The sequence below is a fragment of the Anser anser genome (genome assembly GCF_964211835.1).
Source record: "Anser anser genome assembly, chromosome: 3".
Lineage (NCBI taxonomy): Eukaryota > Metazoa > Chordata > Aves > Anseriformes > Anatidae > Anser > Anser anser.
Window position 1 is genome coordinate 1,904,405 of NC_139722.1, and position 27,865 is coordinate 1,932,269.

Here is a 27,865-nt window from a genome sequence, read left to right on the forward strand (position 1 = left end):
CTGCAGATGGGGATAGGGGATGGGGTTCAGCACAACCTGCCCTCATGCTGAATGGCTGAGGGGAAGGTCGGCCGGTGGGGTGCTGGGGGGGTCCCCAAAAAGTGGCTCCATCAGGGGGGGTCCCCAAAATGTGGTGCCATCAGTGGGGTGCCCTAAATGTGGTGCCATCAGTGGGGTCCCTAAAATTGGCTCCGTCAGTGGGGTCCCCCAAAGTTGGTTCCATCAGTGGGCCCCCCAGAAATTGGTGCCATCAGTGGGGTCCCCCAAAAAGCGACTCCATCAGTGGGGTCCCCAAAATGTGGTGCCATCAGTGGGGGTTCCCCAAAACTGGCTCCATCACGGTGTCCCCCAAAAGCGGTGTGCCCCCCAAAGGATGCTCAGCGGTGGGCACGCCGCCCTTTTCCCCTCTTTTTGATGTTTTATTTCTCAGCTTTCTGATTTTTGGGGTGCTGAGGGGGTCGGGTCCCTTTGGGCACCCCCAAAACTCAGCCCTAGGGCCCCCTCCTCACCCTCCCCACGCGTTTTGCAGAATTTTGTCCCTAGCGGTTGCCCGTCCATTGCCGCAGAGCCTGCTGGGATTTGTAGTTCTTCCCGCCTCCCCTCCACCACGCATGCGCACATCTCCCCGCCCGGCCAGTTTGAGCCGTGAAACGCGAGCCGCTCGCCGATTGGTCGCGGCGGGCGGCCGGGCAGGCGGTCGCCTGCTCTTGATTGGTGGGGGCGCGCCTTCTCCTTTCTGATTGGCCGGGGGCGGCCGGTGGGCGGGGCCAAGGGACGGCGGCGGGAATTGTGACGGCGGCGGGGCCGGGCGCGAGAGGCTGGAGCGGAGCGGTGAGGGGGGGAGGGGCGGGGGGGACCCTGAGGTGGGGAAGGGCCCTGAGGGGGTCTGAGGGGACTTGAGGGGGGGAAGGGGGATGAGGGGGGGCTGAGGGGCGAAGCAGGGGCTGAGGTGGGGAAGGGTCTGGGGAGGGGAAGGGCCCTGAGGGGGAAAAGGGCCCTGAGGGGGAAAAGGTCCCTGAGGGGGAAAAGGGCCCTGAGGGGGGAAACAGGGGCTGTGAGGGGGCCTGAGGGGAGAAACGGGCTGAGGGGGCCTGAGGGGAGAAGCAGGGGCTGGGGAGGGGAAGGGATCTGGGGGGGGAAGGCTTGAGGGGGCCTGAGGTGGGCAAAGGGCTGAAGGGGGAAGGACCTGGGGGAGCCCTGAGGTGGGGAAGGGCCCTGAGGAGAGAGGCAGGGGCTGTGAGGGGGCCTGAGGGGAGAAGCAGGGGCTGGGGAGGGGAAAGGGACTGGGGGGTGAGGGCTTGAAGGGGTCTGAGGAGAGCAAAGGACTGAAGGGGGAAGGGCCTGAGGTGGGGGAGGGCCTGAGGGGGGCCGAAGGGAGAAGCAGAGGCTGAGGTGGGGAAGGGCCTGAGGAGGGGAAGGGGCATGGGGTGGGGAAAGGCCTGAAGGGGCCTGAGGGGAGAAGCAGGGGCTGGGGAGGGGAAGGGGGCTGGGGGGGGAGGGCTTGAGGGGGCCTGAGGAGGGGGAAGGGCCTGGGGGGACCTGAGGGGGGAAGGGGCCTGGAGTGGGGAAAGGCCTGAGAGGGCCTGAGGAGGGGAAGGGGCCTGAGGGGGAGAAGTAGGGGCTGGGGAGGGGAAGGGCCTGAGGGGGGTGAGGAAGGGCCTGGGGTAGGGAAGCGCCCTGAGGGGAGAGGCAGGGGGTGAGGGGCCCGGGGTGGGGAAGGAGCAGGGCTGGTGCCCATGGAGCTGGGGGGGCTGTGTCTGGGCTGGGGGGTGGGTCTGGGGGAAGCTCAGGGGTTGGGCTGGGGGGAGTGGGGGGAATTGGGTGAGAAAATGGAAGTTTTGGGAAAGGAGTATGGGTACGGGGGGAGCTGGGGTGGGTTTGACCTGTGCAGGTGCACGGGGAGGGAGCTCTGGGACACGAGGGAAGCTAAAGGAGTGGGAACATGAAGGGTTTGGGATCTGGGACCAGAGTACAGCTGGTAGGAAACCATTTGGCAAAGCGCAGGGAGATGTTCCATCCCTCGGTGGATCGGTACGGTTACACGGGAGGAAAATAGGGCTGCGAGAACTCGTGCCAAACCGGCGTTTCTGTCTCGCTTTGCTTCTCTAAAAGTCAATTGTGCTCAAGCGAGCTCGGCTGCTCCCCAGCAGGTCTCCTCCTCCCTTTCCTGCACCGCTCGGCGAACGTGTCCGCCTGGCCCTTTTTCTTTTTCCACAGAGCTCGGGCTGCTGCGGACAAATCGATGCCGCTCCCCATGCTGCCGCACCCCGCTGTGCGGTCAGGATTGTACCCGATAACACCTCCCAGTTACCATGGATATGGGCTTCCTCTCAGAGCCCTGCTCTAGCCCTCCTCGTGCAACTACATCCCGTAATGATGTCCCTGGAAGTATTCGCACTTGGCAGCTGGGTGAGCTGCGAAGTTTTGAGCTTTTTATCCTCTTTTCTTCCAGGGTTTTGCTGCGGATTGTCATGACTCCGGGTGTTTTCCCCTGATTTGCTGGGCCGAAGCAGGAGATGGCGACGGAAGCCAAGTACAGCATCGTTCGAGAAGTGGGCCGAGGGAGCTACGGGGTGGTTTACGAGGCCGTCCTTAATAAGACCGGAAGCAAAGTGGCCGTGAAAAGGATGCACTGCGACGTGCCCGAGAACGTGGAGCTGGCTTTGCAGGAGTTCTGGGCCCTGCAAAGCATCCAGCGGCAGCACGAAAACGTGATCCAGCTGGAGGAGTGCGTCCTGCAGAACGGGCGGGCCTTCCAGCCCATCGGCCATCGCCTCAGGAAGTCCGACAGCCACCTGCTGCTGATCGAGACCTGCCTGAAGGGCCGGAGGTGCATGGACCCCAAGGCCGCCTGCTTCCTCTGGTTCGTCATGGAGTTCTGCGACGGCGGCAACATGAACGAGTACCTGCTGTCGCGCAGCCCCGATGCCCAGCTCAACAACAGCTTCATGCGGCAGCTTAGCAGCGCCGTGGCCTTCCTCCACAGGAACCAGATCGTGCACAGGGACCTGAAGGCCGACAATATTTTGATCTCCCACAAGCGTGGCAGCCCCATAGTGAAGGTAAGGGGATAAAAGCTCTGCCCAGACCAGCTTGTCGTCCGCATGCTCGCACGGTCCCGTCTTTGGGAGCGGTCTCTTGGTAAGTTTTGTGATAAGCTCTGCTCGGAGCTCGTGATAAGGGCGTCGAGAGCATCTGATGTCCGCTGTGGGCTGGGTTTTAAGAGCTTTGGAAGGAAGTGGAGCTCACGATGGCTTGTATCTCTCAAGTCCTTCGTCCCCTGCTCGTCCTGCGGAGAGCTGCAGCTCAGGGTTGTCGAGCTGCTGCGCGCTAGATAATCGGAGAGATCAGCCAAAGACGAGGCAATGTTTTCTCTTCCCTTGAACCTTAAGAACACACAGTCCTGTTACAACAGCTAATGCTTCCAGTATCGCCGCCTCAAGCACGCGATTCTCAGCTTAAGGGGAGGTGGGGAATGCTCGGGCTTCGTGTGAGGTGGTGCCCGATCGAGGTAAAGGTGAGCCAGCTGCGTTTCTGGAAGCACCGGGGTGAAATTCGGCTGTGTTGCCCTGAGAAGCAGCTGCAAAGCTGGGAGCCGGCTTCCTCCTGAACTCGCGGTCCCAAGAGTTCCATAGCCGGGCGTAATTTTATAGCTCGGTGCCTCGCGGATAATTCACGTCTTGGCCGCTCAGATCAATAATGCTATTTGTGCTCGGACCCGGAGAGCCATCGAGGGACGCTTAAATCAATGCCCTCTTCATCACGGGACGATAACGGCAAGGCCAGAGCTTCGGTGCGCTCCCCGTGGGGCAGTAAGAGCCGCTCCTGCCTCAGCTGTTGCTCCAGGTACCTTTGTGCCCAGTCAGATTTGGTCGGAACGAACTTCGCACGCAGAGCAATCGGATATTTGGTTCCCTCCCCCTGGGGAAGGGAGCAAACATCAGGGAAGGGGCGAGGGACGGGCACCTAAAGGACAGGACGCGGTAGCTCTGCTCCACGAGGGGTGCCACCCGACAGCTCTTGGTTCTCTGGGGGATTTCTGACTGGAATTTGTCGGGCCGCTGCTTGTAAACGTCCCTGGGAGTTTGGTGTCTGCGAAGAGCTCATTTTCCTTCTCGTCTTCGTCTTCGCAGGTGGCAGATTTTGGCCTCAGCAAGGTGTGTCAGGGGAAGGGGAACGTGAACCAGCACCGCTTCTCCTCCGCCTGCGGGTCCAACTTCTACATGGCTCCTGAAGTGTGGGAAGGGCACTACACGGCCAAGGCTGACATCTTTGCCCTCGGCATCATTTTCTGGGCTATGGTCGAGCGGATCACCTTCCGGGACGGGGACACCGAGAAGGAGCTGCTCGGTGAGGACTGGTGCTTTTTGCCCCAAAAGCGCAGGGCGAAATCCCTTCTCTCTAGCGCAAATTTCTCCTGAAGTGGCTGCTGTTCGCGTAGGGTTTCCAGGGCCTGAAAACGTATCAGTAAGGCAGAAGGAACACTTCTTATGTCTGCAAATTATTATGTTCAGAAGGTCGTTCTTCTGCCAGTGAATGTGTGTGGCTGTTGTTTTTTTTTTTAATCCCAAAAACACTTTGTGGGGTTTAAAGGTCACGGGAAACATCGCTTTTGGCTTCTTTGCTGCCGGGCTTTCCTTACCCCAAGGAGCTCTGCTCAGAGCGGGGTTGGCCCCGGTGGACACCAAGGAGTTTTAAGACAGAAAGCTCTTGGTGAGGCTTGGTCTTCGCGGAGCATTCCGTGTCTGTAGGCTGCCGTTCGCTCAGGAGCGCTCCTAATGCTCCCAAAACCCAAACCTGCCCTGCCCGGAACTGCTTTTAGGAATTTGCTTCTACCCTTGACTTGGCACGTCCAGGGGACGGCAGCGCTGGAAGGATGCTCCAAGGAGCCAAGCTATAAACTTGGCAGGGACGTTTAGATCAGCCTCGCTGCGCCCTGGCTGAGTTTCCTCGTTTCGAGGTGCAAACTCTCCCAGGGATGACTCGCCCGATGGCCTGCTCTGTCCCAAACCCCCAAACCCACCCCCCACACACGCGCGCTTGGAATACGTGGTGCTAAACGATTTCAGAAAAGTATATTGCGGTGGGAAAATCCATCTCGAGAGCAGAGAATGCCGGTCATGCAGATTAGCATAACAATTGCAGGCATCTACCCTGGCTCTGAGATCGTAGAGCACCTGTCCGTCTCCTAAACGTTTACATTTTAAACTTAAAAGGGATTTCTACACAGGGACTTGGATAAGCTTTTGCGCTACCCCTTTAATTATTATTTTTTTTTGAGTAGGCTCGGTTCTAATTGTATTATTTATTTCTCTTTAAAACGCCAAACGTTGATAAACGTTTTAGTTCCTGCCTACAACAGCAAGCAAATGGTTGCAGCTGAGACCAAAGCATGAACAGATCTCATTAAAATAGCCGCCCGCCAACTCGAGATAAGGAGTTTGCGTGGCCAACCTTTTCCCCACGCAGACAGGTCGCTGCCTTTGAAACGTTTATTCTTCGCCTGGTGCAGGGGCAGAGCAGCCCGAGCGAGCAGAGCTGTTTTCACTGTCTGTTTGGGAAGCCGGTTAATCATTTTTCAACAAGCGGTGAAATTATTTAGATGGCCGGGAGTAAATTTACATTTCCCTTCCTTAATCTCGCCGAGGAGAAGTTGGCGAACGGCAAATGGCGTGCGCTGTCATTTTAATTGAAAATTGTTTGACTTGCTGAGCAAATAGGGTTTGTCTTTAACTCTTTCGAGTCACCCGGGCCAAGCTCAGTCCCTTCCTTCCCCCTTTGAGAGCTTCCAGGCCTGCTGTCGGGGTGAACCAGGACCAGATGGAGGAGGTTCCTTTCCGTATTTGACCTGGCCTCCCGAGCAGTGATCTTCCCGGTGATCTTTCAGATGTTTTGTCCTCCAGATTGCCTCTCCCTGCTTCTCGTGGCAGTCTTTTGCGTAGATTTTCCCCTCGTTTAAGCCGACTCCTTCTACCCTGTGTTCAGGAACTTACATCTGCCAAGGCAAGGAGCTCATTCCTCTGGGCGAGGCGCTGCTGGAGAACCCCAACATGAAGCTGCAAATCCCTCTGAAGAACAAGAAGTCCATGCCGGCCGATCTCTGCGAGCTCCTGCACGACATGCTGGCTTTCAACCCCAAGGAAAGGCTGGACGCCTTCCAGCTGGAAGCCCGCATCAGGCAAATCTCCTACGGCAAGAAGCGCCAGCGCTCGCTCTCATAGACCAAGGGCGCTCAGGTCAGTGTCTGTGCCAGGCCCCTCTCGCTCCCCGTGTGGGTTCACGGGGTTTTTAGCTGCTGACCTGCTGGCCAAAGCCCTCTAAAATCGAACGTGACCTGGGGCAGTTCTGAACGCTTAGCGCCAGAAGGGTGCAGTCAGATGGGAAGGAGCCACCTCGTTAAATTAAACGTGTGGGAAATCTGGGTGAATTACCTCTGACAAAGAAACCTCTGTCTCTTTAACGGTGTGCAATCAGGGAATTGGCCGTGTTGCTCCTCGGTCTGCCTGTCCTTCATCCGAAATCTCAACTGCTTCCATAAATGGGGGCAGACTTCTGGCATCCCTCCAGCGCTTCCCTGTGCTGTGTTTGTCCCTTTTGTGATGTATTTGCTAACGAAATAGAACCCAAGGTGGGTGAAGTTGCTGTATGTCTGTAGGCGTGCACCCTGGGTATGTTCAGGTGTTTTTTATGTTCTCCTGCCCTGGGCTCGTTAACACAAAGGCCTCGATCCAGCCTTGAAACGACACTGACTCACTTTCATGCCCACTTTTCTTAAAAACAAACAAAATTCCCTATCCTTCTGAGTTTTTGGTGACCTCTAGTCCCTACACAGATGGCGGTTTGAACGCCCAGTATAAAATCCAAGACGTTCTGTTGGATTTCATGTCTTTGAGCAGTTAACGGCAAAGACATGGACTCGCAGAAGGGAGTTTCCAGGATTTTCAGCTCCTGTTTTCTGCTGTCGTGGGCATCGTGGGGTTGAATTTGTTGCATGCATCGTAGCAATGAAGTCTCTTAGGTCCTTGTAAAGCACTAGTACTTATGAACTAGCCTGGAAGTCTTCCTCCCGATGTATTCCAGAATTACCTCTCCTCTTTCACACCTGTATCGCTTATTCCTCTTCTAATTACTTTGTATCCTAAGGCCCTTCTTGACCTGAGTCCTTTCAAATAATAACATCTGGGTTACAGTAAAAACTTTTGTTTGCAGACGCGTAACCTTCTGTTTTCTGTTACCCAGTCTCGTCTCCAGTCAGTTCGAAGGTGAACGACCCTGACTGTCTTCATCCTTTCTTGTAATCATAACCCCTCAGCCTTGGTGCGCTCCTAATTGCTCATCGGATGTTAGTGAAAGCATTTAATTAAACAAGCCTCTTCCCAGTGCCCATCTTGATAAAGCTCTGCTCTGGTGTCTTCGTTTCCAAATTACCCACTTCAGTTTTTCCCTTGGGCCAGGTTAGCTGCCGCGCGTCTTCCTCTTTACTAATTGCAGTCTTCTCCTGTTCGTCTAATACTTTCTCGAGCGGTGCTACATCAAACGTTTCCGGAAATCTCAGTGGACAAACCCAACGCTGCTTAGCCAGGAACGCCGCTTTTGTCACCAACAGCTGCTCGAGCAGCAGCCTGCTGCGCTCGGCGGTTCTGGGGGCTCCGTCCCGAGGCTGGCCTGGCGCGCTGTGCTAGCAGCAGTGCCACTAGTTGGCAGGCCAGCCCCGAAGTGGTTTGTCCTACGGGAGTTTGAAAGAACAAAGTAAAAAGGTTGTAACGACGCGGCGTCAGGTTTAGTACTCTCCATTTTCCTCTGATTTTCCTTTTTTATTACGATCCCTTAATGGGAAACAGGCTTGCAGAAAAAGGGCGGCACAGCCGGGGCGTACAGACTGCCCTGAAAAGCCCCATCGATCTGCCTCAAACCTCTTAATTTATCTTATTTTCCTGTTAGGTAGAGTGTGATGTGAATACCTGCCCTGCCTTCTTGGTGCGTGCATTCTGAGCTGGTGCAGTGGCACGGCGCTCTGTGCCACACGGCGCCGTTCACAAGCTGAGGCACCGATCTGTGGGTGCTCCAGCCCAGAAAACAGACCCGTTTCATATCCTCTCCGTATCGTTTCCTAATCTAAAATCAGGAGTAGCCCAGAACCGGGGTAGGGTTCCTCACAGTGCAAGGCCTTCAGAAAAAAAACCTCTTGAACCAAACAAGGCACACCTTTTCCCATAAACAGTGGGTATGGGGACCTGTGGTATGGTCGGTGCCCTTGCCAAGCGTATTATTTTGTAACTTCATCACGTTTCTTTCGTAGGCGCTGTGTCCCACCACGGTCTGGGGGCCTCGCAGACGGTGAACGACTGATTTCTTTCGCAAGGAGTGGCCGGATCAGGAAAGAACGAGACGCCAACCTTGCAGGCTTCCGGTTTTCCCAAACGGTTGTATTTAAATGGACGATAACTTTATTTATTTGTACAGTAATTTTAAGAGAACTACAAATATTTTATTTTTGTGCAACATCCCCCCCCCCCCCCCCCCCCCGTGCTTTTTGTACTTGTGTTCTTTTATGCAGCCAGTAGGTAGGTCAGAGCTTGGCTGGGACGCCTTGAACCGTTTGGCACGGCCGCACAGGAGTTTCTGAACCTGCTTTCCGTTGCGTGTCCTTGGCGCGGAAGGCAGGAGTTGTCTTTACCAGGTTTACTTGGAGCTTTTCGTGTTAATTCTTCGCCCCGCGTCGCTGGGCCACGTAACTAAGCGATGGCTGCGGAGCGAGCTGGCAGAGCGTTCGGTGTCTGTTCTGCAAAGTTTTAACAGAAACAAAAAATGTATTTTCCTCCCAGTAGCTTTTGAATATTCTTGCTTAGATTAACTAAAATGCTTTCTTAAAATAAATACAAAGAATGTTAAAGATGCCAACTCTTGATTAGAACGTATGCGTCACTAACACTTAAAGTAGCTTAAGGAATCGTGCTTCCTGCTGTGCTAGCTGCTTGTGCCAGCTGTTCTCACAAGGGAAACGAGAAGGACTGAACTGGAATCTTGGCAGGTAAACGGGGAGTCTAATTTGTGCCCTGTTTGAGAAATATTTTCATGTATCTGCAAACTACTGCTGATCCCTGCTTTTCTTAAGCCGGGAGCTCCTGGAAGCTTCCTCCGATGCTCTTCTGATGTGCAGGGGTGAAATAGTGCCCTTCAGGGAGAGCTTCCTTCTGTAGGAGAGGAATAAACTGCCAAAAAAAGATAACTTAGGGAGCTCCTTTGCCACACAGAAGACCTTGGCTGACTATGGTTTTCCCACCCTGTCCTACTCCAAGAAGGCTGGTCCTTAAGTGGCACGATACGAGCTAGATTCAGGGAAAGCATCTTTCTTCCTGCGCTGCCTTCACCCAGGGGCTCCCCCGGCCTTCCAGGGGGAGGTGCAACGCTTCCTCACCTGCTCCCCAGGCTGTAAAATTCGGTCTTTGCTCGTCCTGCTCAAACAAGCAGCAATTGAGCTCTACCTTTTGTCGTTCTGCTTCGCAGAGCTGCCCCTCTGAAGTACGGTTTCTTCATCTCTTCCTAATCCTGTAGCTGCTCCAACTCCCTCGTCTGCCCTGCCGTCTGCTCTCAGAGCAGGCCAATGCTGCCTGCCCCACGGGAGTGTTTTTACTCGAGACCAGCTCCATTTTTCTGGAATACCGATGGGTCTGCACGCCCTCACAGCACGTGGACAAACGTGGGGCACACAAATGGGTGTTTACTCTTCTTTTTTTCTTATTTTGCTGTCTAGCAGTGTATCCTCACAGCTGCTGCTGTTTTTAGCTCTCTGCACATCCCTCGAATCTCCGTGCTTTATAAATTAATAAAATGTTTGGTTTTTTTCTTACTGATGCATCAGAGTGCAGTAATACTTAGCATCTGCTTTTTTTTTTTTTTTAAGTGCCATACGTGGTTCTAGGTACGATAATTCAGTAAGTCTTACTCTAATACCGGCTGAATTGGTAAATGAAATTCTGCAATGACAACCTCTAATTTAACTGACTGCTTCGGGAAGGCGGGGGAGAATCCCGGAGCTGCTGGCTGTGGCTCTCTGCAAACAAGCTCAGGATTCAAAGGTGATCTAAAGGGTGCACGTAATGCCCGCACCAGGGAAGGAGCGGGATAAAATGGAAGAGGGAAGGAATCCGTGGGATCCTCCGGGATCAAAAGCTGGGTACAGCTCTCATTGTAACGATATTTTGGTGGAGAAGAAGGGAAGGCTGCAGAAGAGTTGGACAGAGATCTACAACTGGAAATGGGGGCTGGGGAGAAGAGGCTGGGAGCTTGCTTGTTATGGAGATGATGAATTCCTGGTCGTTGGATTCCTGGTCCTCCCTCCTGGTGCTACGGGAGCTGGGGGATGCGTGGGTTGTGGAGATGTGGCATGGTGCACGACCGGGCTGCTGAACGCCCTGCTGGCAGCAGGTGTGTAAGAGGGCTCCAATTATTAAAGTTTTTAGAAGATAAATTTGTGAGTGGCTACTGGCCAGTGATTTAGAGCCAGTTTTCGTTCAGGGACTTCCTAAACTCAGCTGCTGCTGGGGCTGAGGCGCCCTGCTCCTACAGCTTTCTGTCCTCCTGGCTCTTTAGGTACGAGGCATCGGGCGGAGCAGCAGGGCTGCTTTCCTAAAGCACCAACCCCTAGGAATTCCTGCGCTGGGGTAAAGTAGCTGGCTCTTGGTTAAAGCTGCTGCTCTGGTGGCAAGAAAGGCCCATGATGGTGACAGTGACAGCGGCAGCGAGTGACTGCAGTGTGCTCAGGCTGAGAGCAGCACTGTTGAGCGTGTCGCCAGGCGGCAGGGCTGAAATCGGGTGCCTCAGCACCCTGCTCCCCAGGCTTTGGTGCTCCTCCGGGTCCGAGCACGAACCTCAGTGACTAAGGATGCGCCACGCCATTGATTACCTGTGGGCCCAATCTCCCGAAACGATGGAAGAAGGGAGAGCAATGCGGTGCCGTGATTCAGCCTTGTATTTCACCAGCTAGCGAGCGTGGAGCTTCGCCCTTCTGCTGCGACTGGGAAAAATGTGAGTTGTTCCTCATTGTTCTCCTCTCCGAGCCGTGCGTGCATCCGAGCAGCTCGTTAGAATCGCCTCCAAATGCCGTTTGTCCGTTGGAGGCAGGCACTGAAATTGATTGCTTTGGATTAAGGATGCTTCAGACTAGTTAACTTTTTTTTTTTTTCCAGTGGGACAGAAATAACATCGCTCACAGAGAGGCGAGATAGCCGGGGGCAGAATTTATCAAGGGTAGAATTAAAGACTTGCTGCGGCCCCGGTCAGGATGAAGTCAGTTAACGCTGGTCTATCTGTCTCCAAAATTAAGCACCGTGTCCAACTCATTCATCAGCAGAACCCTCCGTTAATCACAGGGCCCGGCACGTCTCGCCACGCAGCAGAAGCAGGAGAGCTCTTCCCCGTGCCGGGTTCCTGTGCAGGCAACGTGTGAAGACACCCACGTGCCCCGGCTGACGGCGTGCGGGACCATCGTTAAGAGTTCGGCTCTGAGAAGGCAACGAGCTCGTACGGCTCGAGCTGTCAGTCCCTGTTGGTCTTTCAAGATTCTTCATGCGCCCTTAATTGATTTTTTTGCCGAGGCTTTTTGAAGTCGGAAGCAGAGGTTCACACCCGGTAAGGCTTGCTTGGCTCGCCTTTATTCTCGCGGAGCCGCAGGATCAGAGACTTTAGATTAAATTGTTTTTAAATGGAAGCAACGTGTGCTCTGCCGGGGTTATTCACCCTGCCGAGCAGTGCCTGGAAGGAAAAGAGGGAAAAGCCCCCGGGCTGCCCTGCGAGAGGGGCCGTGGTCCCACCACGTGCTCCACCGTGGCAGCAGGACACAGGTGTAGTACCCAAAAACCCATCGCTGTTGTCCCTCTTGCAGCCCCTCCAAACATTTGGCTGTTAAGTTTTGGAGAAAGCCGTTTCGATCCTGGCTTTTTTCATCTCTTCCAAGCCGTGCTGAGAGTCCCAGCCCCATATAACTGAGGGCACGGATCCCCCTGCGCTCTGCTGGGATCAAGCCCCTGGTCTCGTGGCCTTGCCACCTTTTTTTTACAGGCTCCCCTAATCCTAGAGACCCAGGGAACTTGCCAAGCCAAACAGCATCAGGCTTTACTTAAAATATACTAACGGGAAACAAATTCCCAGCACTTCTGTCTGCAATGAGGCAGGAGTTTGAAATCCCGGTGTTAGGGGAGGGGAGATCTGCTAAGGGTGAAACTTGATTTGCACAAGTTCTGGGGGAAAGCATCACGGGTGGCGCCTTACCAAAGGCGGGCTGATGGCTGCAGAGTGGTTCGGAGATGCTCCCTAAGGCAAACAGGCACCCACAGAGGAATTTGTACACACTGACTTCAGGTTAAAAAAGAAAAAAAAAAATCTTTTCCATTTACTTCTCACCAATGCCTGCTGCAGACAAGCCCCAGATGAATTCAGCTGTCAGCCTGGCACTGAGGAGCCTCAGCTTTTTGCTTACGTGAAAGATCGAGGCCAAAACCACTGCATTCGACTTTTCCCCCGCAATTTTTAACAGACCGAAATAGGGGAAAAAATTATAAAGGCAGCTGTGGTGCCTCAAGAGTTTAAACCCACCGAAGCAGCTCTGGGGGGGGGGGGTCAGAGCGGAGGCTGGTGGTCTTTAGAAGTGGGCTTGGGGAATGAAACCCCACAGAGCCACAAAGGGCCTGAACAAACTCGTGTCCCTGGCTGAGACGGGGCAGGGGAGGTGACAGCACCCATAAATCGATGTCAGACCTCGCCTTTCACAGGGCAAAGGCCCAGTGAGGAGCCCAAAGGTTTCCTGCTGCTTACCCGTGGTCTGAGTGCTGCTGTTTCACCTTGCCTTTGTTTTTTTTTTCAAACCACTCTCTCCTTAGTCTCATTAACCAAGGCCGATGAGCACAGCCTGATCACGACTGCTGTATTTTTTTTTAACTCGGGCTCCTTTCTGGCTCCTGCTTCTCTTGATTTAATTTTCTCCTTTTCTTGCAGACTCCCCGAGCCCCCGGCGTGCCGGCTTATTGCCCTGCAGGCAGGAGGCCGCCCCCGCTGCTGCTGCACCACGGACACGAGCGAAGAAGGCAAACAAAAAACCCGAGCTGGCAGGAGGGGCTCGGTCCTTGGGCACCTGCACAGCCCGGCCACCCAGCGAGCTGCTGGGGCACGAGGCTTTGCAGGCACCAGAGAGCCTACCTGGTGTCTTCAGGTATTTCTGGTTAGTGTATTTTTTCTTTCCTTATTTCTCTCTTTTTTCCAGTTCACTTTTTGATATTGGTTAGAGCTGCCGGGGTTTCGGAAAGCTAACCGCGGCGTTGAGTTACCAGCTGGACACAGGAGGTGCCAACCGGAGTCTGAAAATGGAGATTCTTTATTTCCCCCCCAGCTGAACGACATTTGTTCTGCTAAACTCAGCCCTTCCAAACGTCGCTGTACAAATCGCCCCCAACAGCAATGTCAGCAGAGCAGCTCGGCCGCTCCTGCCCGTACCACGTTCATCGCAGACTCGGCGGCCTCTTGTTTTATGGCTCAGCTCCCGCAAGCGACGCTTCATCAGGCTTGAACGCCTCGATTTTTGGGGTGGCATCCCCCAGCTGCCCTTAAATCCCCAGCTCCCTGCTGTGGTTGCTCGGGCTGCAGCCAGACGCACTTCCCCTGGAGCTGGCCCTTCACGGCGGAGTTCCCGTCCCGAGCCGCTCGACGCTCTGCCAAAAGCCATCAGCGTGTCAGACCCTCCCGTGGCTCCTGGGAACAGCTTTTTCTCTACGAAAAGGTTGACTCGTGGCCAGCTCGTTCATTTTGTTTGATCTGGGCGCTCACCCACGGAGCTGGGAGCAGGACCCACTTCAGCCGGCAAAGCCGCAGGCAGACAGCGCAGGTACGGCACCAGGGCAGGCAGCGAGCAAGCCCGCTGCACGTGGCCACTCGTGGGTTTCTGTAGGGCAGGGGGCTGAACATCTCTTTTCTTTTTTCAGCTGCAGAGCCGTGCAAGCAGAGCGATGCCCGCCGGGTCCTGCAGGCTTGGGCTGAGCACCGCAGCAGCATCAGGCCCGATGGACGCAGGACGCCTCGGTGCAGTGCTGACGCAGGGAAGAAAACCGAGGGCTCAGACCTGCCCGAGGAGCGCAGGCACGGCCCTGCCTGCCTCCACGCTGCTCGCTTGCAGCAGGGGCGAGCACCGGGTGCAGTGGCGTCCTTCAGCAACGGGCTCGCGGCACGCTTTACCCGGGCACAGAACGTGCTTTCTTCTTGGGGTGAGCACCTGCGGACACCTGCATGACGTGGGCAGCAGCCCCAAGCCCCCTGGTAGCAGCTCTGAGCCCCCTGGCAGCAGCCCCAAGCCCCCACCGGCAGCCAAGCACCGCTGGGATGCACGGCAGCGGTGGCAAGAAACAAGGGCAAAAGCCCCCGTGGGCCCCTGGGGAAGGAGGAAGCCTTGTAAGCAGCGGCCAGAGGCACCCCCAGCCCCAGCAGGGCTCCCCCTGCCTCTGGCAGCAGCAATCCCGCGCGAAGAGCGGCTCCCTGCAGCCGGGGAGAGCAGGAGCTGCTCTGCAGCCCCGAGCTCACCGCGGGAGCGGTGGGTGCACTTAGCAGGCTCTCGCTAATCGCTACCGAGGCAGGGGCAGAAGAGGATTTGAAAGCAACGAGGAAGAGGTGTATAAATAGAAGCAAGAGAAATATTGAACCTGGCAGGGCTGCTTTTCACATCAGCGAACGTAAAAGCACGGCAACGGAAGCGGGGCGCGCGCCCCGGTGCTCCTGCCCCGAGCTGGTTATTGCTCCTCCCGCTGCACCTGAGCTCCTGAGCCTGTCCCCCCGCTGCAGCCAGCGCTGAGGAGCACCAGCATCCCAAAAACGACAGCCCAGGAGAAACGCAACACGCTAAAATGCCGTGCTGCCCGAGCCAGGCGAGCGAAGCACGAACTGCTCCTGGCATTCAGAGCAGCGCTGCCTTTGGCAATTAGTTGCCGAACGCTATTAGCTGACTTCCTACAGCACAGCTCAGTAAGGAGGAGGCGCCTGCTCTGACACGGGTGTTGTTTTAACGAAGGACAAACCAAACTCGTGTAATATCCCCGACTTTCGGAGCGTTGCAAATAATACATAAGTGGACAACTAGAAAAAAAAACTTCCTTGTGGCTGAGCCGCCTCCTGGCCCCGAGGACCAGCAGCCCGGCCGGGAACAAGCCAGCCCAACTCGCCCAGCCTCGGCCCTGGCTCCTGGAGCTCAGATGTCTGCACGTCACCTGCCCGTGTGAAATCCGTTACAAGGCAGCAGCGGCGACACGGCGAAACAGCGAGCAGGGACTGGCCTGGCAATGAGCAAGACCGTGGCTGTGCCGTACAAGCCCCGGTGCAAAGAGCAGCTCTGGGTACAGCTGAGCTGTGCCTGCTGTACGGGGTCGATGCCGTGCGCCCACAGCCCCACCAGGAGCCTGTTGAACCCCCCCCAGTTTGTTATTTGGGTACCAGGTCCCGTACGCTGCCCCTCTGCCCACCCAGCGTTAATTAAGTGCAGCTCAAGGGGCGGTCACAGTGCTTCAAGCACCGGCACAACAAGGCTCCGAGCGGCCCCTTTCCTCCCACAGGTTCTCACTTTGCCTCTGCTCCTTCCGTTTTTGCAGCTAGAGCTGTGTGAAGCCCTCCTGGCCATCATGGATTTATTACTGGTTGTTCCCGGTGTGCTTCAAGCCCAGGAACGCTGTCAGCCCATCGCAGCGGCAGCGGGAAGCGTGGTTTTGCTTCGCCTCCCCCCCGCCAGCCTGCGGCGTGCAGGGCAGGCAGCGGCCGTGCCCAGGCTCGTGTCCAGGCACCGCAGAGCCCCCGAGCTCTGCTCGAACCCGCTGAGACCTCGCACATCCGAAGGCACCTGCTAACAGGGCCGGCTCCCTGCAGGCAGTGGACACGTCCCAGCGTATTTCTGAGCCCAGGCAGACGCACGAAGCAGCAACTCGGGGCATCAGCCTCCGCAAAGCCCAGGGTGGATGCAAGCAGGGCGCGCACCAGGAGCGGGATTTGGAGGAACTCCCCCTGCCCAGCGGAAGAAAAAGCTCAGGCTGAAGCACAAAGGCACTGCTCGTTCGGCTGCGTTCATCTCACCCGGTCGCATCGATTCGTCACATGGAGAAACCAACCCCAGCCCCTGCAGACCAGCCCGGCGCGCCGGCTGCGCGCAACGCTGAGCCAGTGCAGCATGAAAGCAACACAGAAAGAACAGGAAAGCTAAAAATAAGAGCCAGAAAAAAGGTTTTATTTCTTGATAAATCGGCTAGTAAGCTCAAAATGGCCTTAAATAAATGTATCCGGTATTTCCTGGTTTTGCCAGAGGGCCAAGCTTTCAGACGTGTGGAAGCGTTGAGTTTTTCTGGCGGGTACCTGAGAGCGGGGCCGGCAGGGCTGAAAGCATCATCGTGAGTCATAATTTGGTACCAGAACACCTAAATTCCGCGGAGCACCTCAACGGTGCTGCACAGCGATCGCGTCCCTTCGCAGCACATCCATTTTCATCTCTGCTTTTAGTGGCAGAAGCTTAACATGCCCCATTTACCAGTGGCTCGGAGGAAGAAAAAGCAGTTCAAACACCTCCAGAAGCAACAGCCTCCGCCTCCCCTCTTTAAACCAAGCCATCCGTAGAGGGCGCGAGGCTCGGCCACGCGCAGGATTAGGGTCCCAACAAGGTTTTCACCCTCCAGCCCTTCAAAGGCAGGGCACAGGAGCCTCCCCTCGATCATTAAACCTTTATTGCCAGGTGTCTCAGCTCCCCCCCGAAGGGACGCGCTGCCCAGCAGCCCGCTGCCTTCGCAGCCCGTGCGTCAGCAGACGTCAGCGCGGTGCTCGCCGCTGACCCCGGCAGCCGCCGTGCGGGAGCAGCAATAGATCACGGTGGCAGAAGCGCATTTACTGCCCGGCGCCGCGCCGCGCCCGCCCGAGCTTTCCTCGCGGAGCTGCTCCGAGTTAATCACGTGTGGCCGAAGGCTCGTTATTTGCGAAGTTTCCAGAAGGCTCCTGGCAGAGTCATTTGTTATATTTACTCCCCCAAATGTCAAGTCCTCTACAAGCCGCTGCTCCGCGTTTCTACCCCATTTTTTGATTGAAGCGCTACGAGGAAGCAGCGGAGGAGTTCAGAGCTCGGCCGCTGCTTTCTGAGCGTGCCGGCTGCTGCGGCGGCGCCTTTCTGCTTCGTGGCTCCCACAGATTTGGTAAAGTCAAGCAGGCAGCATCACCGTGCTTTTTGAAACCTGGACTTGCTCATGACACTGGACACCCACCTGCCCTGCACCCTCCTCACCCACCAAAGGGCTGGGAGGAGGCGAGGAAGGTGTTGAGCTCTTCCCCCAGGGCACAGCTCGCTCACACCTCGCTCCCTTTGTGCAAGGAAGCTTTAACATTCCTGTATTTTCCAGCTGAATGAATCCCGTCCTGGGGGAAGTTAGGGCCCAAATGCTCCCCAAAGCCCTTTCCAGAAAGGAGGGGAACAGCCGGGAGCAGCCCTCGGGAATTCCTCACGGGCGAATCGTGCCTGAGCAGCCTGACTGCCTTCAGCAGCGAGGTGACAGCAGTGGGGACGAGGACAGCTGATGCCGTACACCTTGACCTTGGCAAGGCTTCCGGCACCACTGGCAGACGGCACCTTGTGCCCAAATCTGTGAGCTACGGGTCAGAGAAATAGAAGATTGGGTGCAGAAAATGAAGATTAAACTGGATTGAGCCTAGTGGAGGGCACCGGGGTGGTTGGTGTTAGGGTAAAGCTTTTTCACACTAGAGGTGGTCAAATATTGAAACAGGGACCTGGAGGGTGTGGGCTCTCCACCATGGAGATATCCAAGCGTTGGCCGGACCGAGCCCTGAGAAACCTCAGCTAATCGAGCCTGCTCTGAGGGAGAGGTTGGCCTGGAGACCTCGGAGGTGCGACTGTGTGTCTCCGCAGAGGTTTGGGTTACATTTTAGTCCCAAATCCTACCACTAGCAAGGACTGTACTGGCTTCCAATCCTCAGTGGCCTCCCACCATACAAGGATCGACGCGCACGTCTCGGGATGGACAGAAAGCAGCCAAGGCAGCAGAAATGATATGCAAAGAGAAGGAATTCATTCGTTTTGAACGCAATTTCAACGCACGTTAAAAGCCCGAAAGATAGCATCAGAGAAATAATGGACGTTTTTCACACTAGGCTGCCTGACAGGGCCCCCAAATTCAGAGCTTTCAGTTCACCTGTGCTTCAGTCCTGTATTGCAGTGCCTCGGAGCCAGCCCCGGATATCCGGCAGGCTGACGTGGGTAACAAGACACACGTCATGCCCATCACCTCTCCTGGGGCAGGGGCAGCTCTCAGGAGAACTGTGTGCCCCAGGGGAGATGCCCCATTTGCTGCTGTGGGCTCTGGCATAAGCAAGTCCTTTGCAGGTGGCAGGCTTTGGTTTTCAGCTTCAATCCAGCACCGTGAGCTTTCCTCCCAGGATGAGGCTGGTGTCGTCCTCTCCTCCTGGCAGCTGGAGGGTGAGGGCCTCCCGGGGCTCAGTCCAACCTTTTCACCATGTACGGCCCTTCCAGCTCGTAGCCGATCTTCCTGTAGTAGTTCCTTGTGCCAACACCTGCAAGAAGGACAAAAAGTTTTGATTCAGGGTGGTAACAAAGCAGTTTGAGAAGCCAGGGCCAGGCAGGGAAGTCACTGGAGGGATGGTGCCAAAAGGAGCTGCCTGCTTTGACCTCCCTGGCTGCTGTGCCAGGGTAGGGATATTTGCTCATTAGCACCTGGACTAAAAATGCTGTTTTTGAGGGAGAAAGAAAATGACGTAACGTAGCTGTTCTTTCTACCCTGAATCACGCACCCTGTCCTCTGTCCTGAGAAAGTCTGCGAGCTGCAAGGGGAAGAGAAAGAAAACAACAGCGAGACATGTTTGAGAGCCAGGAGTTCGGAGCACCCCAGGTACAGCAGAAACCAAAGACGGGCTCTCGAGAGGAAGCAGCCCAGCTGCAGGCACCATTACCAGGAACTGAAGGGCTCTAAAGCCCGGCGAACTCTGTCCAATCGCTCTCAGAAATGAGCTCAGCTCCACTTCAGATAGACGAGTGGGCCCCGCCGCCACAAATCCAATTTCCTCGTTGAAAAGGCAGCCTCCGAATGCCTCCCTTCTCAGACGGCCTCTTCCCTCGCCTTCCTCTCTTAATGAGGCCCCGCAGCGGCGCAGCGCGGGGTGAGCCCGGCCCCACAAACAGCTGCCTTCCCCGCAGCGCCCTGCAGCAGGACAGGGCCATTAGAGCAGCCTTCCCCCTCACCTTATCTAATTACTCACAGATGCAGACATTAGTCATCAGGAGGAGGAGAAGGAGGAGGAGGAGGAGGAGGAGGGAGGAAGGATTTGGCATCGCGGCACCGTTGTGAGCGCAGCTGGTGGGCAGGGACAGGAGGACAGCCAGGACGCAGCCCTACGAGAAAAGCAGCCCCTCGTTCCTCTAACCTCCCCCCTCCGGCCGGTTCCTGGAAGCTGTGGCACTTGGAAGCGGCTCTCCAGGAGTCGGCTGCCATCTCTGCCAGGCGGTGACCCGGTGCAGCTGGCGACCCTCTCGGACCCCACGCCGCTCCCTCTCCGGCAGCTTCAGCCTCTGCCTTTTTGGCAGACTCGGGGACAGGAGCCCCAAGGTGCTTCCTGAGTGCACGCTGCAGTAGCTACCGAGCTGCTTAAGTGCCCCAGCTCCAGGTAAATGCCCAGCCAACATCCTAGAGAAGCGCTACGTTAACTTCGGCATGGGAAGAGACGCGTGAAACATCCTCGTCTCCCCTCATCCTGGCTGAAGCTGAAGGGATCCGAATTCACTTGGCTTCAGAACAAGCCTGAAGGCAAGGAGAAACACCAGCCCGCTGCAACCCTTCCACTCCCTCCTCCTGATCCCTACCCAGGGGAGTCGGGATCTCCGACCCGCAGCAAACCATCCCCTTTATCAGTATTTTGCCTAAAAACCCTCTGGGTTAGCAGAGATGCTGGGAGATGACACGCAGATTTTGGCAGTAAAACAGCAGAGCCACCCCAGCGGTGGCACGACTCAGATAAAAGGATTAGCGAAATCTAAGCCGAAGAAGAGTCCTCTTGAAGCTAAAGAACAATTGGAGTAATTCAGGTGATGGTCTTAAACCCACCTTGATTAGAGTTATTTAAAATTCCCCTTTTTTTCCCCCAAGATCTTGGGAGATGCGTGGATTTTAAAAGAAGGCAGCCGAGGAGGTTGCATCGGAGCACTGTGTGCTGCCTCCATTAATCTCGCAGCTATTAAGAGGCGCTAGTTAAGTGCCAACTTCTTCTCATTTGAGGGCGATGGGTTCAAGCCATTAACAAGACGGATGATGCAGTCGGCCGGCCCCGTGCCCCCGGGGTCCCACGCGGCGCTGCCCCGCAAGGCACCTCCGTCGTCATCCCAGCCGTGCTCGCGGCGCAACTTCTCGCACCATTACCGTCCTTCAGCAGCGAAGTCTTCTACGGGGAGGAGGCAGGAGATGTCCAAGCTGAGGGCTGAGGTGAAGGCACAGCACGGCTGCCTTGCTGCACATCTCCAGCTTGGAGCTTAGCTTGCTCTGAAAGGAACCGCACTGAAATGCAGCAAGGTGTCCGTGAAACAAACCCACGCGCAGCACGGGAGGACGAGCAAAGGCTTCGCTTCAGCTCTGAACCCAAAGGCTAACCAGCCCAGCCTGCAAGATCCACCAGGATGCCATTCACACGAAGGCCTTTCTTTGTAGTCAAAGCCTATCAGGAAATCACGGGCGCTACGGAGAAAGGACATTTTGCGATCAGCGTGACACAACTGGAAGAGAAACAGGGTGTTGGAACGTGGAATTAAAAGCAGGCTGGCAGCCAGAAACCACTCTGCCTTCTTCATCCACCAGAGAAGTAAAACCCAGTAGGCACCGCTACATGGAGTAAAAGATCCGTGGGGCACTAATAACTGCCGGTAAATCATCTCCGTTGTGAAATTATCTCAACTTCGTATGAATGCAAAGCCCAAACGACAGACAAAGGAGCAGGACTATGCTGCTGCCTTCTGCTCGGGAGAGTATCAACGTAAGAAAAGTTAAGAAAAATCACAGGTATTAAAACTACGTGCCATTTCGGCTGCTCACAAGTCACACTAAAGCTAAGGGCTGGAGAAGCAGCCCGCAATGCCTAACACGCACACGGCACTTATCCATAAAGCGTGCTGGAAAGGAAGGCACCCGTCTCTTCCCAAATCCTCGCTGCTCTGACTTAGGGCTCACCTACACAGGGTGGGCCAGCTGGATCCAGGGCAGCACGCATCCCACTCGAAGTTGCACCTGCACTCACGGGACAGAAGAGGCATCGTCTGAGATGTATCACAAAAGAAATTTATCACACGAGAATGGAAGAGAAAGGCCGGAAGCTGTCCCGAGAAGCTGTCTGACCTTCTAAGCCAGGATTAGTTGCATCTCTCATTCTAGGTTTTTTAAAATGGGGTTTTAAATATTCCACATCAAACTACGTGGTCGAGTAGAGCCTGAAGCCAGCAGAGGTTTCAAACAACCACTTCCAGGCACCGCCGGTGGCTGGGAGAGGGGCTGGGGCTCTCGGCACACCGACCTGGACAGAAACCCACGGCTCGGGGCCAGCTGAGGCGTTTTGGAAGCGTCCCTCGCTGCAATCTTCCAGTGACACATCCCCTGGCAAGGGCTGCCGCTTCGTTTCACAGCCTTTTGTTCTCTTCTTTTGGTAGCGGCTGAATAACGGCGCAGCCTACTGATAAAACCCCCGAGCCTGGCTTGTTACCATAACATTTACACCGCAAAATTAAATAAATTAAAAAAAAAAGCTCGCCTGTGTTAGGGGATGGAGAAAGGTGACCGCTGTGCCAGGGTTAAACACTCCTCTGGCCCAGGAGGAGGACGGTGGAAATCAGCTGTCATGGCCCACGTGCAGCCCCCCTGCCCGTGCCCTTTTCTGTGCAGAGCCCATAAATACACTCTTCTGACTCAACTCTGCCACACGGAAATGTTGCAGTGCAGCAGCAGAGGCCGAGCATCCTCAAAGCTTCCTTCCCCATGGCTCACTGGTCACAGAACTAAGTGAAAATGAGACTGTTTTCAGGATCATTAAAGAGCTCCTAATAGTTCATAAAATTTCCATAGCAGAGACTTACTGAGGCACACGAGAGGATTGTCTCCACGCAGGCCTCCACATCTTTTGGCAGCAACCGAAATCCTTCCCGAAGCAGCGCGGTCGGGGCGAACAACAGCTCACGGCTTCCTTCCCCCTCTGAACATTTCTTAGAAGCAGCCACGGGGCAGCACAAGGCACCGAACCCGAATCGGCCGAACTTCCCAAACTGCCTCCAACCATTAGCGTGCCGACCGCAATTCTGCCGAGAGCGAAACCTCTTCCAAATCTTGTGGGACTAAACTACCAGGCTCGGTGCTTTGCCTTGGGAAGAGGGAGCTCTGGGCTCGCTGTGCGGGCATCACCTGTAGGATCTGTCGAGTAGGATCGTCCTCCAAGGGTGCTGCGAGAGGGATTCGTGGTTAGCGCAGGAGAGGGAGACCCTACACTCGAAGCACCATGAACTTTGCCAGAACCAGCAGTGAATCTGAAGCCAGGCAGTGATTCTGCCACAGCTGGGATGTCATTTTTGTGGTTGCCAAATGGCACAGAGGAGGAAGAGACCAATGCTTCCACGCACGCACAGTACTCACAGGGACATCAGCAAAAAACACAGCGGCTGCATGGAGCTGGGCTGGGGGCTTGGAAGCCACAGGACAGCCCAGAAGGATCTGAATTTTCAACACAGCTAAAAGAGCAGAGGGAACTGAAGTGCTGGGAGGGTCTCCCTGGTCTCCAAGCACGTCTCCCGTGATCGGACTGCTGCTGCCAAAGCGCTAGGAGCATTCAAAGGCCATCTTTCATGGATCACAAAGCTCACATTTTGGAGCTCTCAAGACTTGGGGTCGGGTGACTTGGAGCGTGATGTCAGCGGCGAGCGAGCAAACACAACCCTCTTTTTCCCCATGAGTGTTGGTGGAGACTCTGGACTGCTAGTAAAAGAGAAGTTTTAGGTTTTTCTTTATGCTTCTTGCCTTGACCTCCACCAAGTCCAAGAAGAAACTTGGCTGGCCGAAAGAAAAATGCCTCGTTGTGAAATCCACTGCTGTTCAAAGTCTTGTCTCCACGCAGGACTTCAAAGCAAAGCTGACATTTAATGGCACTTGGCAGCCACTCAGAGCATCCAGAGCTCGGGCAAAGAGACTTCTTCAAGTTGGTAGGACCTGCTTAAATGAGGAAGGGTCAAAACCATGGGTTGAAATACTTAAGAGTGGCAGGGAAAGATGAGAAGAAAGAACTTTTTCTTGTCTATTGTGTACTGGACGCTAACTAAAAAAAACCCACATCGCGTTTCCAAAATGATACATGAGTTAAGAATGCGCAGAACATCCATCCCCGACCTCTGATTAGTTTGCTTTGGCATTTACAGTTTTCACAATGCTGGATTTTGTCTTCAGGGAAAACACAAGGCTGCTTCATGTGAATCGCTAGCAACCAACCGCCGAGAACGGTAACAATGGGGAAAAGGCGAAGGATTTGAGATAACCAGAATGCCTTATCAGCACCCAGGAAATGGGAAAAAAAAACACCATTATTAACATTGCTGAGGAAACCCGAGCGTTTCAGAGCAATCAGAAAGAACATTATTAATTTAAGAAACCAACGAACAATCCTTACATCAATCCCTGCAGCAAAGATTTCTTTTTTAGATTGGATAATTGTCACCTTATTTCCCCAAAGTTCCTAAAGATACAGGGAGATTAAAAAAATAGAAGTAGGGGCTTTTGGAAACATTACCCAGTGTCTCACAAATGTGATACTCTCAATTTTCCAAATAGCATGGAGAGGAAGCACAGACATGCTCACTTTTCTTTTAAAACAGCGGATTCTGTTGAGAATTACTGAGAGCTACGCGTACTCTGGCAGTCATCAGAAAACATAATCCAGGAAATGCAAATGGAAAAGAGGAATATAATATTATTTTTTTAAAAAAAGAAGATCAATGAAAGTATACATCAGCTTTAAAAACTGAGCACTTGAAACCATCTTTAATATTTTAAAGCATTTTGCATCTCTAAGCATGTCAGAGCTCTAACAGAGCCACTCTTCCCATGTTTCAGCCATCTCTGGAGGGACTGAAGGCAGGCATGGGAGAGTTCAGTATTTCGTGACCTCCTCCTGCTGCAGCAACCACAAAGAGCTAATTAGCGTCGCAGTTAGAGCTGTGATTTAGATATATCTTTATGTACTTACACAACTCTTAATACCACCGTGCGTGAAGGGCTTCACAAGCCTTGCTCTTGTAAGGGCTGGCTGATTAACAGCACCAAAGGCACCGGCAGCGATCGTGCCTAACCTGTGTTTAGTTTGTGCGCTGCCGTTTTTTGAACCTGGAAGCGAGACCCGCACCTGAAAGCCTCTATTTTCTTCTGTCAAATGAAAGTTGTGCTTTCTTCCTGCACAGATTGCTTGCCAGCAATTTTAAATTACTATTTTCACAACACCTCTGTCTAGCAGGGAGGTACTGTCATCACCACGTCCCAGAAGAAGAGCCGAGATCCCAGGCAGCTGGGTAATTTGTCTGAAATCACAAATCAAGGCTGTGATAAAAAGCATTTTGAAGCCTGCGTCTCTCTTCATCAGCTCACCAACTCACCTCTCTGCTACAAAACACCGATAGCTTTCATATTTGAGATTGGATTATTTCTGAAGCCGTGACCCACCAGCGGAAAGCCCCGCATATCCCCGAGCGTCCCCGCAGCCAAATCCAGTCCCTGCTCTGAAAATCCACGTTAGAACCAACACTGGGGGCTTGATGCGAATGCAAAGAGATGCCGTCCCTTTCTGATAATGTTGATCCCTCCTCCAACTTGCGCTCGGCTTCTGCTTGATAAATAAAATTGATGGAAAACTCACCTCTAAGTAACGCCAAGGGAAACCTTTATTCCCTCCTTTGCAACCTGCTCTTTGTACACCTTTAATTTAATTTAATCCAATTTAAATCTGCGATGGCTTGGCCTAGTCTATGACCTGGCTAATTTGAAAAACTCTTTTCTTCTTTTACATCTCCCGCACGAAAGGCAGCATCCCCTCATCCAGCTCCCGCAGTGACGAGGTGGGAGGCTGGAGGTGCCAGCAGGAGTCCCGTGGGCTCCAGCAAAGAGTCTGACCGCAGCCTCGTAGGCCCGAGTGCTTTGTGAGACACAGATGCACCAGCCCCGCTCTGGAAAGGTATCTCAGTACCTTGACAGAATGATTTAGTGAACCGCTTATGAAGTTTTACTAAAGCAAAGAAGATACACCCCATTGCTCTCACCCTGCCCCGCAAAAGCCTTAGGTTGTTAACAAATTGATCATTCGGGCTGATCTGTTCTTAAAGCCAAGTCTCAAGCCCAAGACTGTCACCAGTGATGCAATAAGTAATAAATCCAGTGGTAGCATTAAAGAACTGGTTTTGCAGCGTTCAACTTCCGGGGTGCCGTTCAGCACACAGGAGGTGCCCTGGTTCTACTTGCAGACCTGCCGTTTAGAAATCAGTTAAGAACCATCCCAGAGCTTCCAGATGGTGAGATTCCATCTCATTGATCTCCTTATTACAGAAGCAATATTTCATTAATGACTACACCGGCCTGCCCCAACCCAGCTGCACTGAAAGCAGCCCCGGTCGGGAGAGGGAAAGCCTTTAACTGGGACAGACGAAGCCAGAGCTCACAGATCTTCCGACTCTACCCCAAACAAAATGAAATATTTAAGACCTAATACAATAACTTCTTTTTCACTTTAACGAAGTGCTGCCACTGGTGTGGCCACCGGGCATTGAGAGAGACAGGGAGAGCGAAACGTTTCTGCTACTAACCCCCAAATTTGTCAAGTTAAAGGTTTGTGAGATTTTAGATGCACAGGCTATGTAATGTCTTGAGGCTTCTTCCAGAGACAGTTGCTGAAATATTCAACCCATCTGGTAAAGTATTACTGAGAGACCGGGGATTTAGGATGACTCACCAGGCACCAGAGGAATTCATGATCAATTTTCTCTCCTATGGCCTACGAGATTTTAAGCACCAAGGAAGAAACACTCAGCAATCTCGAGAGCTAGCCTACCAGTTATTAAACTGGCGTTACCTGAGCACCCACCTCATCCCATAGCAGCTCTCCAAGGAAGCTCTCCCCACGCAGTACACAGCTTCGGAAACAAGTTTCAGCAGCCGCCCAGTGCAGGAAGGTGGGGTCTGAAATCAGCCTTTGCTTCTCAGCTCTCTCTCTTGCTCATCAGAAGCGGGGGGAGACCATTAGCGGTACAAACATAATGTCTGTATCGAGGAGCAACTGAAAAGGTTTCCACAGATCTAGAGCTGAAGAGCTCAATCAGACGTTAATGACCTCTGGTGAGCAAAAGGAGGGAGAGAAAAGAGCAGAAAGAAGAGAGCAGAAAGGCTCCCCACACCTCTCAGGAATCCCTGCAATGCGTTCCCGTAAGCGACAGGCACATTCAGCAGTTCAGGTGGCTCTGCCTGAAGGTTATGGCCCCGCACACCTTTAATAAATGCATCGAGACACTCCAAAATACACTGCTACTGATTAACGAGAAGTGAGAATGACCAGGCAGGGAAAAATCCATCAGGATTTAACCTCATTGCTGCCTGTGTTTTGCTTTATTGCCCCTCTTGCAAATTCCTGAGACGATTCCTAAAAGTTTGTGTGTTGCGGAGCCCAGGAGCGCCACAAGTGGACGGAGTCACTCAATTAACACATTTGTACCTCTGCAGTGCGAGGAGGTGCTTAAAAGGCTCCAGCGTGGCAGCTAATGAATGAACACAGGCTACCTAGCCTCTCGCTTAGAACTGTGCAGGCATCACCCCTTACCTGCTCTGCAGAAACACCGTTCGCTTGGCTTTGTTCTGAACAAAGCGCACGGGGATGGGCGGCTCGTGAGGGCTGCGAGCGTTTTTCTCCAGCTCTTCCCCAGCTCCTCGGCTCCTCTGCTGATGCAGCTAACGAAGCAGGCCGGCGACGCTTGACATCACCTGATCCTCCACACCCGCCATTCAGAAATCCAGCCTGCCTTCCCGTCGCCACCTTCACCCTCCGCGCACTCAGGCGTGAAGCATTCCTGGCCTGCGTCCACGTTAATTTTCTACTTGACAGAACACAAATAGAAACCTGGTCTGGGGGAAAACTGATCATCTTGCCGCATAGTAATTAGCTTACAGCGGCGGGGGGGGGGAACGGCGGCAGTGCCAGACCTCCACACCGCCGCGATAAGGCTGCTACGTCACGGGGCTGGAGCGAGGCTACAGCGAAATCTCGCTGCAGGGAGACATTAAACTACTGCTTCAGAAGATGAGGCGTGCCGGCGCGGATTTGGCTGCTGTTCCAGCCACCTCTCCAGTCTCGGAGTAAATTATCAATGAGGTGCGTTTCAAGGCAACCGGGGACGGTGTAGGCACAGGTGACAAAATGCCTGCACTTCAAAGGAAAAAAGGAAAGGGTGCTTATTAAAGGACCTCTGTGCGTTTGGCTTTAACAGGGCGAGCACCTGCGATAGGGGAATTCAATCTCATCCCCCACCCCTCCCGAACAAGCATCTTCTGCACAGAGATAAGGAGACAATCCTGTTGGTACAAGCCAAGCTAGCCTGCTTTTCCGATGCCAGCATAAACAGATAACGCTGACAGACGTCACAGCAGATACTGCAGTTGAAAAAGCTCTTCCGTGCAAGAGCACTGTATTTATAGAGCTGGCTTTTACTGTTCGAAAAGTAATTTACAGTCTTTACAACACGTAAATACTTTGTCCGCTCATTCCCGGCCCCTGCCCTTGGAGTCAC

At 54.1% G+C, this 27,865-nt stretch overlaps 2 protein-coding genes across 4 annotated transcripts in view; one reads left to right on the top strand and one right to left on the bottom strand.

The window, feature by feature from the left end:
- Positions 1-16,235, top strand: LOC310897776 (serine/threonine-protein kinase PDIK1L-like). Of its 3 annotated transcripts, XR_014582583.1 has the most exons (6): positions 1-831; positions 2,453-3,062; positions 4,134-4,350; positions 5,986-6,236; positions 8,300-11,028; positions 11,190-16,235. XR_014582583.1 is itself a non-coding variant. In XM_083831734.1 (5 exons), exons 2-4 carry the CDS (start codon positions 2,517-2,519, stop codon positions 6,219-6,221), a joined length of 999 nt encoding a protein of 332 aa, XP_083687860.1. In that variant the 5' UTR covers positions 1-831; positions 2,453-2,516; the 3' UTR covers positions 6,222-6,236; positions 8,300-11,029. The 3 variants fall into 3 exon arrangements, 2 of the variants coding, with proteins under 2 accessions (XP_083687860.1, XP_083687861.1); XM_083831734.1 differs by lacking the exon at positions 11,190-16,235 and having other exon boundaries at positions 8,300-11,029; XM_083831735.1 differs by lacking the exons at positions 1-831; positions 11,190-16,235 and adding an exon at positions 1,856-2,370 and having other exon boundaries at positions 8,300-11,029.
- A 1,832-nt stretch (positions 16,236-18,067) lies between these two features.
- ELP3 (elongator acetyltransferase complex subunit 3) overlaps positions 18,068-27,865 on the bottom strand; it is an 84,698-nt gene continuing 74,900 nt past the window's right edge. The window contains exon 15 of the mRNA XM_083831733.1: positions 18,068-18,588. Coding sequence (XP_083687859.1) covers positions 18,512-18,588 — 77 coding nt within the window. The 3' untranslated portion in view covers positions 18,068-18,511. The remainder of the gene's footprint in view (positions 18,589-27,865) is intronic.